The 13,768-nt window shown below is 37.3% G+C and overlaps 1 protein-coding gene across 2 annotated transcripts in view; it reads left to right on the top strand.

Annotated features, from left to right (window-relative positions):
* LOC136257551 (protein MMS22-like) overlaps window positions 1-8,731 on the top strand; it is a 34,976-nt gene extending 26,245 nt beyond the window's left edge. For both annotated transcript variants that reach the window (XM_066050778.1, XM_066050777.1), the window contains 20 exons: window positions 2,631-3,538; window positions 3,999-4,039; window positions 4,096-4,216; window positions 4,478-4,567; window positions 4,739-4,903; window positions 5,016-5,130; window positions 5,183-5,295; window positions 5,358-5,418; window positions 5,470-5,586; window positions 5,634-5,732; window positions 6,314-6,364; window positions 6,418-6,464; window positions 6,521-6,602; window positions 6,994-7,052; window positions 7,122-7,222; window positions 7,429-7,489; window positions 7,540-7,597; window positions 7,646-7,764; window positions 8,400-8,466; window positions 8,513-8,731. In XM_066050778.1, coding sequence (XP_065906850.1) covers window positions 2,631-3,538; window positions 3,999-4,039; window positions 4,096-4,216; window positions 4,478-4,567; window positions 4,739-4,903; window positions 5,016-5,130; window positions 5,183-5,295; window positions 5,358-5,418; window positions 5,470-5,586; window positions 5,634-5,732; window positions 6,314-6,364; window positions 6,418-6,464; window positions 6,521-6,602; window positions 6,994-7,052; window positions 7,122-7,222; window positions 7,429-7,489; window positions 7,540-7,597; window positions 7,646-7,764; window positions 8,400-8,448 — 2,457 coding nt within the window. In that variant the 3' untranslated portion in view covers window positions 8,449-8,466; window positions 8,513-8,731. The remainder of the gene's footprint in view (window positions 1-2,630; window positions 3,539-3,998; window positions 4,040-4,095; window positions 4,217-4,477; window positions 4,568-4,738; window positions 4,904-5,015; window positions 5,131-5,182; window positions 5,296-5,357; window positions 5,419-5,469; window positions 5,587-5,633; window positions 5,733-6,313; window positions 6,365-6,417; window positions 6,465-6,520; window positions 6,603-6,993; window positions 7,053-7,121; window positions 7,223-7,428; window positions 7,490-7,539; window positions 7,598-7,645; window positions 7,765-8,399; window positions 8,467-8,512) is intronic.
* The last annotated feature ends 5,037 nt before the right edge of the window (window positions 8,732-13,768 follow it).

Genomic DNA, 13,768 nt, shown 5'->3' with positions numbered 1-13,768 from the left:
CTCTGGTGAAAATAAATTGAAAACTATTTGAAAGCAGTTACAACATAGATGTAGAGTTAGTAGTAATGTGTACTAAACTGGATAAAGGAATAATGTTGAATAAACTAAAACCCACAATCGATTTTTATATGTGAGTGTATATAAGAAATCTGCTAACCTTGACAAACTGCTAAAAGATTAGTTTCAGTATTCTTCCATAATTTTTGAAAGGGTTAGTCTATGAAGACAACCCAACCCACTGAGAATTTTTTGGAAATGCATATGTACACAATATGGGCACGTGTGGTGACACTAGGTGGGGTAACTTTATTTTTACAGCCTACAAACACACAGGTTAAAAGTGTGTTCACTGGGCTACTTGGAGAAGGTTAAATGAACATTGTAACTACAGTGGCTTACTTGTTATCAAGCAATGAACAGCGACAAGCAACGTCTCCGTGTTTCTAAAATCTTGCCACATGTTTAATTTTGATTGCGGGTTTACTCACGTGATCCATATATGGCCTGATGGAGAATTTCACAACGAATCGAATGGAAGTTGTTGCAAGGTGATAGGAGCAACTACCATTGAGTTATCAACGGTTTTATAAAGGTATGTAAAGGGTTTGTTACATCACAAGTAGAATGACGTAAATTGCAAAGCCATAGGATGGACACTTCGAAAGGTAAAGCGCTTTGTGCAAGGCATGCGTATTTATTAAGTTTAAATCCAGTTTTCTGGATTATGCGGGTTTAAGGGTTAAAAATAAGTATATAGAAAACATAGGAATTTTAAGTATGTGGCCAAAGTAATTAATTGTGGGTAGCCACACCCACATTTTCTGAGGAACTCTAAATAGCGTAGAAACTGGTGTCAATCCATTCTAAGTGGTTTAGAAAATTTCCTAGGTTAAGAAAGAGTGAGAGAAAGTGGTGGCAAACTTGTGTGTGCTAGCATTGGAATTTATCCTTGATCATGCCATGGTCAGTGCCACTGCACCGGCGTGACTGCATTCACACTATCAAGTAGTTATTATGCTGGAGTAGAAAGACACTTGTCTTGTCCAAAAAGTAAACTATTAAGAAGCAAATTGTGAGTGCTTGCAGCGAGATTTTGTCCTTGGAGTTTGTTGTGTCAGCGCCACACCGTGCCGGACATTGGTATTGAATGCTGCCTAGCTGAACACTAATCATGCATGGGCTAACAGTAAGGACATTTTGTTTTTGGCTTTGTTGATTTTTGTTTGATAAATGTAGTAAACAACCGCCGGTGAGACCACAGGTTACTAACTAGTAACCCCACCACAGGTTTCTATTGGATTTAGTAACCACAGGCATCAAAGGAAATATTACGTAAAATTTTCTAAGCTTGGTATAACCTGAATTAGGAAATAAAAATGTCCACTGTTTTATCTGCACACGACCTCCTTTGTTTCCCTACTTTTTTCTATAATCCCTTATTGAACTTAAAATTTCTAATTTTCCTTGTACTTTTTGATTTGTTTACTTATTTGTAGAATTACTATGACTGGTGAACCCACGCATACCAGTTATGTTCAGCCCATAACAAACGAACAACATAGGAGAAGTGCCTCTGCATTCAATCCAGTAACCACAAAAATACAGACAATTTGTAAGCTTGAAACTATCAATTACTGAAGTGGCCATTACGTGGCCTTTGCTTTCAGCTATGTTCAACCCATTTCACAGCATTACAAATGAAGAACAGTAGAAGTGTGGAGTCATCACACAAAAAATACAGATGATTTCCATTCATAGGGAAGCCATTGTGCCACCACAAATCGACACCTTGCCTTGTCAGTAAAATGAAGTGGGACACAAGGGAGGATACAGAAGTGCGCCTATGATGAAAACAAATTACTACAAGTACTTATTTAGTTGATCATAAGTCACAAGTGCAACATATGGTACGGAGTTGAGACTTGTGTCATCGTATTCATCATAAACTGGGGAACTCATTAAGTTACAGATTTTCCGCCCACATGCTATCAACCAAGAAGGTTGTTCAAACTCATTGTGGCAAACAGAAGAATTTTTTCTCAGTAAACAAACTACTGAGAAATTTTACGCTGCAGAGTTCTGTAGCATGGTGTTACTGTGGTTACCAGTAAACACCTGCTAAATAATTATTATGTGGGTGCTATAGGAACTGTAGGGGCGAGCTACAAAGTGTGATCAAGTGGATCAGCAGTTATGATGAAGTTCCATTTCTAAACACATGTGAATTATAGTCAGATCATGAATGCTTAATATCTGAGCAGCCAGTTCCTTATTTTCAAGACAGGGTACATGTGCATATGTACCATATGCTTTATTTAACATGCTAACTTGTTTCACTCTTGTTTTTTAGTGATTTCTGTTTCTCTTATTTTAATTTTAAAATAGTTTTTAATGTAGTTTACACTCTCCACACGAATTCAACACGAGATGATCCCCCAAGAATATTAACTAATGTTCCACAAATCTAGTGTTATTGCCACAAACATTGTGTAAACTTTTGCATCATAGCAGATGCATTATTTGCAAGGTCTAAAATGCTGATTCACAAAGATGTGGACTTCCTACATAAACCTACTAGCTATACAATATGCTTGTAGTACGTGTTTACGTATATTTGTGTATTTCTACAGGTAGGAAATACAATAGAATCACCATTGTTGAAATTATTTCTCAATTGTTACCATTGTATCATCTTGTTGACTGTCGCATCACATGAGCCCCTTGTGTTGCTATGGGAACACTTTTATAAACAATTTACAGACCCATCCTATACTGTCCCACGTCGACCACTACAAAACCCACAATCGATATTAACAGGATCCATCAGACAATTATATACACATGTTGTTACACTTTGTTCCATTTCTGGTGACAAGGTTTGTACATATAAGGATGAAGATAGCTTTCGTATATTTTTAAGGATTCTTTCAGTAACGATTAAATGTACAGACACAGCATGGAGACAACTCAAGGGGAAAATATTTTCAAAGTTTCACAAAAAGAAAATGGCTGAATTAACTCCCGATGGTTTGGTGAAAGTAGTTTATCTATTTTTAGTCTTAGCTCAAACTGCTGATGTTAGCGAAGTTGGGAAGAAAATGATAAATCTTTTAAACATGCGTAACCTAGCATCAGCCAATGAGAAAAGTCTGACTGTCCTGTGGAAGGCAATATTTACAATGCTGTTAACCTATGTTGAAAAGAGTTGTAGTTTTAAAGATGTCTCTGATATTCTACTGCCTCTGATTGGTCAGATTGTTGATAACCTAGTAACACGCTCAAGCGATGGAAGTGGGCCTCAATTATGGGATGGTGTTTGTGTTATATTGGATGGTATTCAAGAGTTGCTTGACAGCAGCCAATCGTTTAAAGCAGGAGTAAGCAATCTGATTGGACCATTTATTGGTGACTTGTTGGCACATTGCAAAGGAAATGAGATTGGAAGAGTTGTACTATTTATATCTGATATCATTACTACCATAAATGGGCATTATGTTGCTATAAATGGTACCACCACATCCAACTTGGAATCTCAAGAGTAAGAAATTTTATTTGATATGTTGAATAATAATGACCCTCATTTTACCTACTGTAGACTACTATCTTAATTAAACAAGTTCTACATCTTGTTCAAATTTTATAACTAAAGAGATGAGTAATGTTTCAGAGAATCACATTTACAGATTTGCAATTATGAAAATTGCTGCTCTGTTAAAAATTAGACCTTGTACTTAGTACCGTATTGACTTGGTTGAGTGCTGTGCCATTTATTATTTTGCACTTGACAATAGATTTTGATAATAAGGGCTTAAACATTGTTTTTGAGCATTGATAGTCACTGCATCGAAATTTGGAACTTACTCAGTTATTGAATTTTAAGCAAAGAAATGTGATATTTATTTTTGATAAATATTACAAACATTTACTGATTTTTTATATTATTAGCTGTGTTTGTTATAATATGATTGCTATTTTAAAGTACATTTCTCATCTTGTAGTGTTTCAGTGGAGAAGCTTCAAGATGTTGAAGCATTGTCTGGTAAGCTAATACATACGTCGACTCAGTGTAGGATTTGTTTGTTTATTGTTGTTCAGAACTAACAAATACCCTCTGGCAGTGTGTGTTGCCTGGGTTACGGGAACGTGTTAAGGATCCCACTTGTAGCAACCGATTGGCTGAACTGTTAGGAACTCTGTCTAGCTTTTCTTTGGAGTGGTGAGTTTGTGTTATTAAGTGTGAGCACAAACCAACCCCTTCACATAAAAGATCACAGCACAGTACTACAATAAATAAACTATCTGTATTCTAGCTATAACTTGTATTCCAAAGTCACTTCAAAAGTTTAACTACTGAAATACTGTATGGTCAGTACGTCGTATAAAGCCACATGTAAGAGTTATGGAAATTAAACAAATTTTATGTGTCCACATTGCCAGTTACAAATTTGTCAGATCTGATTGTGGTGTTTGGTTTTAGTGTTGAGTTGTGCCAGTCACCAGACAATCATAGCTCCCACTGTGATCTGTTGATGGAGGAGTTTGTGTTTGATGAGTCTCTTCCAGCTGGGTGAGTATGTGTGTAGTGTGTACAGTAGAATACATGTACATCAGTTATCCAAAATCATTACCAAAATGTTACTATTGTACCTTGAAATTTTATTCAACAGTATAAGGCATTTTTTATAAGGACCACACATTTATGGTACATATTCACCTTTACACACTATTCCACTCTCAGGTTGGTGTCGTTGTACTTGTCCAATGCCCTCTCCAGTGATGTCATCAATGATCATGTGACATCATGTGATCAAACACAGCTGCAGGTGATCCACAGTTGGCTACGTTGTCTCATACAGATGTACACGCCCCCAACATGTGTCGACCACGTGAAGAGTCTTACCAGGTAACCAACAGGTTGTCTTGTGTGGATAAGAGATCTTTGTGTGTGTAACAGAGTAGTACCCTAGGGTTGAAGTATTATATTCCCTACTATTACTGTTTTCTTGTTTATACAGATTTATCACAAGTTTGAATTTGGTCGCTTCAATTCAACCAATAGCATCAGATACAGACCCAATATCAACACTTAAGATGTTGTTGGGAGCAATTCACACAAAGCACATCACAGCTGTGAGTTACTATCTATTTAATACCCACTATCAGTGACATCTCTATCACCAAGGCAACCATGGCTGAGGCTACTCATTGGAGGGATTATTGTCGGGAAATAGTTGGAGATCTCAGTAAACACAACGTTCAGTTGATATCTGGTACTCTTTCTGCTGAATGTATGAAGTGAGCTTTGTTTTGCCCAATTATAGTCATTTTTATATTTAGAACAATTGTGTTGTTTATAGGATGGCCTATCAAGTCTCCAGTATAGTGGTAAGATGTTGTCCTAAGATAATTTATAGCAAGGTAGAGTGTTGTAACTTGTTTGTTTCTTGTTTATGTTTTTGTTTGCCTTAGGTTGAGAGTAGGTGTTTATTGCCACGATTACTGGACCAGTTAATCTTGCCATTGGCTACAGAAAAGAAACCACCACCTAGGGGTATTCCCCTGATGATCAGATCACACTTACATCATGTGAGACAACCTATAATTGATGACATCATGTTAACATGTCGCTATAGTTCCTGATGGGATTGATGCAGTTGGAGCCAAAACGAGATGACTTCATTCGTCGAAAAATTAAACAGATATTTATAAAATATTTCATCAGCTTTACACAAGTTAGTTTATTTTATAAACTTCAATATAGGTTGAGCATTACTGGACACTTTGGGACCAACTAATATTGTCTCGATTATCAAGGTGTCCTGATTTTCACTATGGAACCTGTTAATGTGGACACTCATATAATCCAGACACTTAGTTAGGTCCCAAAATATCCCTTAGTACATGATGAATTGTGTTTTGCATATAATGCAAATGAGATATTCTGTACAGAAATGTCATACTTGCTTAGGATTCCCATACTTGAACATGGATACTTCCAAGGTATACACACTTAGATCTTCAGCACACACCCATTATAATAAAGACGTCTTTATTTTTTAGAAATAGACTAGTACACATGCATACAGTAGAGCCTCTAAAGTGTTGTCTTGAGTTACTATTGCATGCCATTTTAGCGTTATGGACTTTTCAGTTATAGGTGGTCCTCGCTTGTTCCAGTATAAAGGGTTGAAACTTGATAAAATACTCTAATTGAGCAGTCAACAGTTTGTTAGTCAGTCTCTTGCAGTTTGTTGTGTCTGTTTTAGCTAGTGTGTTACAATTGAATGTAATCTTGTTTGTTTGTTCATGTTAGAAATCTCAACCAAACAGTTTAGTCCCCAATCCTGGGCCAAACTCATTCACGGTATGGAGGCACATAATGACTTGAAACATGTTCACTTTGATTAATTATTGTAGCTCTTTCTGCAGCCATGTTTCAAGCCAGTAGTGTCTGCAGAAGCAAGGTGGGTGTAATTGGCTGCTGTGCAGTAACAATAATGGGTGTGACTGATTCCTGCAGGGATACACTGATATTCACAATGGAACTGATAGCCACTCACTTCATGACACCATCACAAGACTCCTCTAACTATCTACTAGCAGTAAGTTAGCTCACTATTAAATTGTAAGCCACATGTGCTAGTAACTTGTTTCTAAGTGTGTCAGTACTAAACAACATGTGCTTTTAAGTTGTTGCTAAAAGTGTTCAGTTGTAAGGTCTATTATCGAAAACCTTTAATGTGGCTAGTTGTAAGGTGTGGCCCATACTGAGGAAGTTCAGAAGACCCAACCCATTGATGGCATTAACCATATTCATATTGTAAGTCACCTATATTATTGGTTTGCTACTAAAAGAATCCACATGTTCTATTGATGCGCTACTATGTATGTTTGTAAAGACTGTTTGTACTATTGACTTATTTTGAATCTGTAGTCAGTCCTATGCTCTGTGTGCTTGTTTTAAGCATATCAAATGTTGTTACATCTCTATAGGTATTCCAATATATTGGTGAGGTCACAGAGAGGATCACTAATGATGAGCTAACAGCAAGGTGGACTCCCCACAATGTTTGTGTGTGTGTCTGAAAGTATATGTGTGTGTGTGTGTTCTCTATCATTAGTTGTTGTCCTGTACTACTTGGTGACATACTAACATGTCTGCTATCATGTGAGACAGGAATGAGCCATCACTTGACAAAACCAGACAAGTTGAAGTCACAAGGTTGGTATACATCATGTTTTCTTTCTTAAGCTCCCTGCAACTTGTCGAGATTATGACCATATATTTCTGTTTATTGTGTTGTAACACTCAAAGCATTGTGGTCATAAATCAAACATGGGCAAGCCTTGTACACTTTTTCAACTTTGCCAACGTATAAGCAGCAAATTCAGTTTCATCAGCTGATGATGGTATATTATTATTATTAGTGGTAGCAGTGTTGAGGAAGCTCCTCCAAGCTAGTAACAAACATCCATCAATCACTCCACAGTAAGAGCTAACCTTACCTGGTCACACTTTAAAAGTCCTGTGTTTTATAGCTCTACCCTACTACCCATCATGAGAGAATACCTGGTGAAGAATCTCAAACAACATCAGGTCAGCCAAATGGGAGTATTATTGTTGCTGAAATTTACCCTTATACAGGTGACCACCCTAGCTCCATTGTCTAAAGTGGCCAGTGTTCACCCCTCACTGGTACAAGTGTTCCTACCCACTGTGGATAAGATGATCGAGGAGTGTAGTAGTGGGCAAACTAGTCTGAGGTAGTGTATATTGTAGTATGTACAATGTATAATGTGTTAATATTGTGTTCTGTGTGTTTGTGGTGTGTTGTAGTCCTCCTGTGGGTTACTAGTCCTGCCCCAGGAGGATTTGTTTTAACACTTGATTGGTAAACAGATATGTACCTCAGTGTTGGTTCACTGGGCAACACTATCTGTTTAGCACAACTGCTGGAGGCTTTACTTTGTGATGTATGTGAACTAGTTACATAAATGTGTAATGGTAATTTATTCACAAAATTCCAGTGACATCCACTGGGGATAATATCCTACAATTATACTTTCACAAAGCTGTAATCACCCTTCCTTGAATTCTGTCTATCATACAGTATGGTTGTACTGTATAGTAGAGGTTTGAGCTTTCTTGTCCAATTTAAAAACCAGCCTTACTTTCCCTTCATAACAGCTTTACAGTATTGGTTAGGTTTAACCAACGTTTAATGTCTTCACAGCAACCCATAACCAAGTTTCTATGAAATTTTGTTTTAAACTGACTGACTGACTGACTGACTGAATGAATGACTAACTATCCATTGCCTCCAGTCACTCACCCATTTAATTATACAACTCAACGGTTTCATGTTGAATGGTGTTAAGTGACTGTGTCTTCTAATCAGGTCTGCATACAGGACACTTAGTGACATCTGCACCAATGGACTCCACTGACATAAACAACCAGTTCATGTAAGGTCAAATTGTGTGTGTTGTAACATTATTTTATGTTCTATAGCAACTCTTGGAACAACACATACAGTCTTCAATCTACCAAGTCAAATATCTGCTGTATATGTACAATTTCAGTTTTGATGGATGTTTGGCTGTCTGAGAAACTTAAAGATTTGTAATCATCAGGATTTACTCTATTCTACTGTAATATGTAAAAACAAAAATCCTGAAAATAATTTGTTCATTCACAAAAAAAAAAAAAAAAAAAAAAAAAAAAAGAAAACAGTAGCTATAAACAGTAATAACTTGTAATTTGCCATTTCAACTTTTCTTTATCAATATGGTCTAATCGCAAAGAGTATATGACCCAGTCTGGGAAAACCGGTCTCATCGCCTATTTAAAAGTATCGAGAAATGCTGGTTTTAAGTATTAAAATTTTAGTGTGTTGTAGCTTGCCAATGGTTGAAGCTATGTGTACCAAATTTTCACACGTTTTACACCAATTCCTTACCTTTAATACCATCCACTGAACAAGTAGCCAACAGCCAAGATTCCCTCCATTTTAGATAGTTTTTTTACCGAGGTTGACTGTGGCTCAGCTATATTAGGCAAGTATTACAATGGGTGATGGGAGGGCAAGGGGTTAATGAAAAAAATGGAAGAGGAAGGTGAAGGGATGAATAAAACCAAGTTATGGGCCATTCAGGGCTCAAACCTGGCTAAAATGAACAGTACTAGTCTTCATCCAACACCATGGAGTTGTACAGCAGCACACAGCCATCTCCTTGTTGGTCAGAGCTCCATCAAAGCCAAAGACCGCCCATACAGCTCACCACTAGGCTTGGAAAAAGCAGCCAATATAAGCAGACCAGTTCACCCAGGCTGGTTGTGACAGTGAAATTTGATAATGTGTTCATGTAGCTTTGTGTTTGTGACAAAAAATCAAACCTGTTGTGGGCGATAAGACCGGCTTTGCCAGAACAAATCACATATAGGAAAAAAAGCAGAATGAACTTTATTGGTGAGCCTAAGTCAAATGTGGTCAAAATTTTTTCCCAAAATGCTTTCAGGAATTTCCCAAATTTTTACCCATTATGCTCTCGTGTTGCAGCTAGCCAGTGGCATTACAAGGTGTTGGATCATTGCCAGTGACTAGTGATGCACCACTCTTCAGTGTTCCCATTTATATAGGTCAGGCAAAGTTGATTTATAGTTTCCCATCACCCGCCCACATCACCTTTCATCCTGCTGCCTCTAAATTTCATTACTAATCACATGCGCCAGCATTTCAATGTTTTGATCAGTGAATGCTCTATTAGAGTATTTCACTACAAAGTTTTATTAATTTTTCATTTCATTTTTTTCAGGCTAGATGGACTGTCCTTGCCTACCACTACAAAGTGGCTGTTCTATTAGAGAGCATAGCACTCCAGCCTATTATGCTTTTTGTTATGCCACTGTATTATGCTCAGGCCTAGCTCTCAAGTTTAAAGCAAAAGTGACCCTAATGTGCTGTTGCTAATAATATAATCATGAATTGGTTTGGATGGAGATGCTAAATATTCTAGAATATCCTGAGAATGCTGGCTATCACAACATTACGTATATATGTTCAGCTTAGGGCTGGTTCTTCTATTCTTTATATATTTTTAAAATGTGGTATTGTTCACCAGTCATAACTATATAATGAGACTGGATTTGGACAGCAAACACACATGAAACTTACACAAAAGATGCATCAATCTATTACCTTTCAGACCACTTCCAGTACTTTTAGCTGGTTGTAGAGTTTCCTGCCAAATAAGATAGAAAATCTGAGCAAATGGAGGCAGACCACAATTGGAATCCAGACATGAGATTACAGGGCTGTGCTGGCTTCTTAGTGGCTGCATAATATGTAACAGAAAAAATGTCTGGTCAACATTATCAGGCCATCCACCAGTAAACTACTGATTCTTGCCAAGCCAGACCCTTCACAAGGCCACTAACTGCCATTTGAGCTCTCCACACCACCAGAAAAGATGTCTGTTAAAACCAGCCTTGAGTAATACCAAGAGTAAATAATGGAAACACCGAGGGACAAAACTAGTAGTGTGATATTGTAGCTAACCACTGGTGCCTAGTTTGATATATATGCTTGGGCTTGGGCATATATATCAGCGAGGCCATGGTACAACTATTAATTAGAGCACAAAGTTTAATTTCTCCCACTCCAGAAAAAATACTTGATGTAAAAAGCAACACTGCAGCAGCAATTGTCATCGTCATGTCTCAGAATTATATCATATATTATGGTAGTAGTGTATTTAGAAATCATGGAAATTTGGGTTTTTCTGGACAAAAAAAATCACTTAAACACCAACTTCACAGCACCATCCTGATGCCCTGGCAGTATTGGTTAGGTATAACCAAGCCCAAATGTGCCTTCAGTACAACCCTAAATGTTTCCATACATTGCTACAAATTTTTTAAAACAATTCATTCAGTGGAACTTTCTACTGCCTGACTGATGCCTTCAGATGAGCATAACTCGATAACAACTAAGGCTGGCTTGATTTTTCACTGATCAATGTCACTTTAGCCCGACAGGTGTCATTTGGCTTACCGCAGTATGTATAATACATACATCATGGACTTACCTTTGTCCACTTTTGTGTATATCCTATTTCTTTTTTCTTTTAAGTTTGATTATATAGGAATCATAGAAAATAGCAAGGAAACAAGGGAGGTTGCCTACACCTGCAGATAATACTAGTGCACTTGTTTCAATCTATGGGTGAATCAGAGATTAACTCTGTGCTAGTATATCTGCAGGTGTAGGTAACCTCCCTTGTTTCCCTACCTCCAACTTAAAATTTTAGTTTTTCCTTATACTTGAGTATTGTTAACACTTTATCTATTGGTTTCAAAACAAGGTCACCCTGATATAGCAGTGGGCAAATTAATTTTAGTATAATGGCAACTGCTGAAATCACTCTCAATTTCTAGAGTTTCTATGGATACAAACACATGAAACTTACAAGGAGAAAACATCCTGACTACCTGGCAGACTCCTGTAAGCATTCTAATGTAAATCGGATGACTGCAAGTTCAAGACTGTCCAGGTCCAGTCATGGATTTTTTACACTTTTTTTCAAACATACTTATATAATTATTACTATACAAACTGTAGAACCAGATGTCCTACAGACCTTCAGCACTTGTGCAATAAATAAATTAATTTGAGAGTGTACTCTTTGGGGAGGGTGGCAGTCCCTATAATGATCAACTGGATATTAATGCCTCAAGCTTCAATACCCTAATAGAGCAGTCACCCTAAATACAACAGTCAAACTGATTTATTTAATGTAATAGCATTCTAGCTGATAACTGTTAAAATCATTCTCAGATTCAATCTCAAAGGACCTAATTTTCAAAATTTCCTGTGGAGGGCAAGCCCCCAGACCCCCTGATTGATTGATTGATTGATTATTTTAACATCTTGACAATCAGCAAAGAGGTTCTTCCTTGTTGGAGTAACAAAAATAAGTGTAAAACAGTTACAAGGATAATCAAGTAAGTAGGACAACACAAAGTAACAAAAGAAGGAACAAAAACAAAGAACAATAACAAAAAAAAAAAACAGATTAAGATTGATTGGCAATCTTTACATGCTAAGTGTGCTTTGTGCACTCATCCCCTACATTATCCTAGCTATACCCCAGCCTCCCTAAACAAAGATGGCACCTCTGCCCCAGAAGGTAAGTTCATGATGCGTGTACTGTACATACTGTGGTTGGCAAAAAGGCACGTCTCAGGATGAAGCGATGTTGAACAGTGAGAAAATCAAGCCTGTAGCCTTATGCATTGTCCAGTTATGATTGGCTGAAGGCATCAGTTAGTCAGATTTAAAAAAATCAGTTAAAGAAAACACAGTGAAGTGTTTTGCGGGATGAATCATACTGGATCATCTTGTTTGAACATTTACAATAATATTCCTGAAACTAGTGACAAGTCAGGTTACTATTGCATTAATGGCACGCAATGGATGTATTGTAACCTGACAGAGATTTCAATCACTGTAGGTGACTTTCTCCCCATGTGCGCTGGTGTGGGTGGAGGATGGAGAAGGATTACTCATTTCGACATCAGTGCAGGAGATGAATGTCCCAGTGGATGGATTAAAAGATACATATCTTACTCTGGTGCTAGTGCTACATTCTGCAGAGGGCCTGAATCTAGAGCTGGTTGCAATTCTGCCATGTTCTCCACTAATGGAACAAGTTACCAGGGGGTGTGTGGTAGAGCAAGAGGATATCAGAAGGGACAAACACGGGCATTTTTTGCATATCATCAAAGAGATCAAACAACAATTGATAAGACCTATGCTGATGCCATATCAATAACGTATGGTAATCATCCTCGTCACCACATTTGAACTTATGCCATTGGACAGTATGATAATAGTACTTCTACTTGTTGTAACTGTCCATGTGCTGGAGGAGCAGCTCCTCCCCCCTTTGTGGGTACTGACTATTACTGTGAATCAGGAACTATTGACCGTGTTGGTCAACTAGACTATTACCTTGCTGATCCATTGTGGGATGGATCTGATTGCTATGGCTGTTGCTCTAACCCATGGTTTCACCGACGATTGAATGAGAGCACTTCAAGTGATATAGAAGTAAGATTATGTCATGTGAGAGAGTTTGGGTTTGCATCTCCTTTGATTGATCAATTGGATCTCTATATTCAGTAAATTACTACGTAGTGTAATCAGTAACATGTTATTTCTGTACTTATCATGCACTTGTATGTTTTCTTACAATTTTATAACCCTAGATTGTAGTTGAAACCTGTAGTAGACCTGTATGTACGTACCACATAGAGTTGTATTGATGTACACAAGCTCAGAAGATAATACAACATGGACTAGTCCCTATAGTGTTGATCATGTGATCCACTTGTATAGAATTATCTGCATTTGATGTATGTATGTACTACTATTGTGTGTAATATGATAAATATCGATTGTGTTATTATGAAGAACTATAAATGATAATTATCATGTCAATTAATTGGGAATAACATTACATAAGCACCACAACTAGCCCACAAAATGAATTGGTGACAAGTAGTAGTAGTGATGTTCAATAATCAAATATGGCATTGCACTAATTCACCTCTGTGTAAAGTGAGGTAATATTTCAGTTTCTAAACAAATCACCATGTGGAGAGTTCATCTACAAAAAAAGTCATCCGGTAGAGCATTCAGCTACAAACAAGTTACCTTTAGAGAGTTCTGCTACAAACAAGCTACCAAGTAGAAAGTTTAGCTAC

The sequence above is a fragment of the Dysidea avara genome, chromosome 6, assembly GCF_963678975.1.
Source record: "Dysidea avara chromosome 6, odDysAvar1.4, whole genome shotgun sequence".
Lineage (NCBI taxonomy): Eukaryota > Metazoa > Porifera > Demospongiae > Dictyoceratida > Dysideidae > Dysidea > Dysidea avara.
Note: the sequence above shows the minus strand (reverse complement) of the source record. Positions and strands in the feature narration are given on the sequence as shown.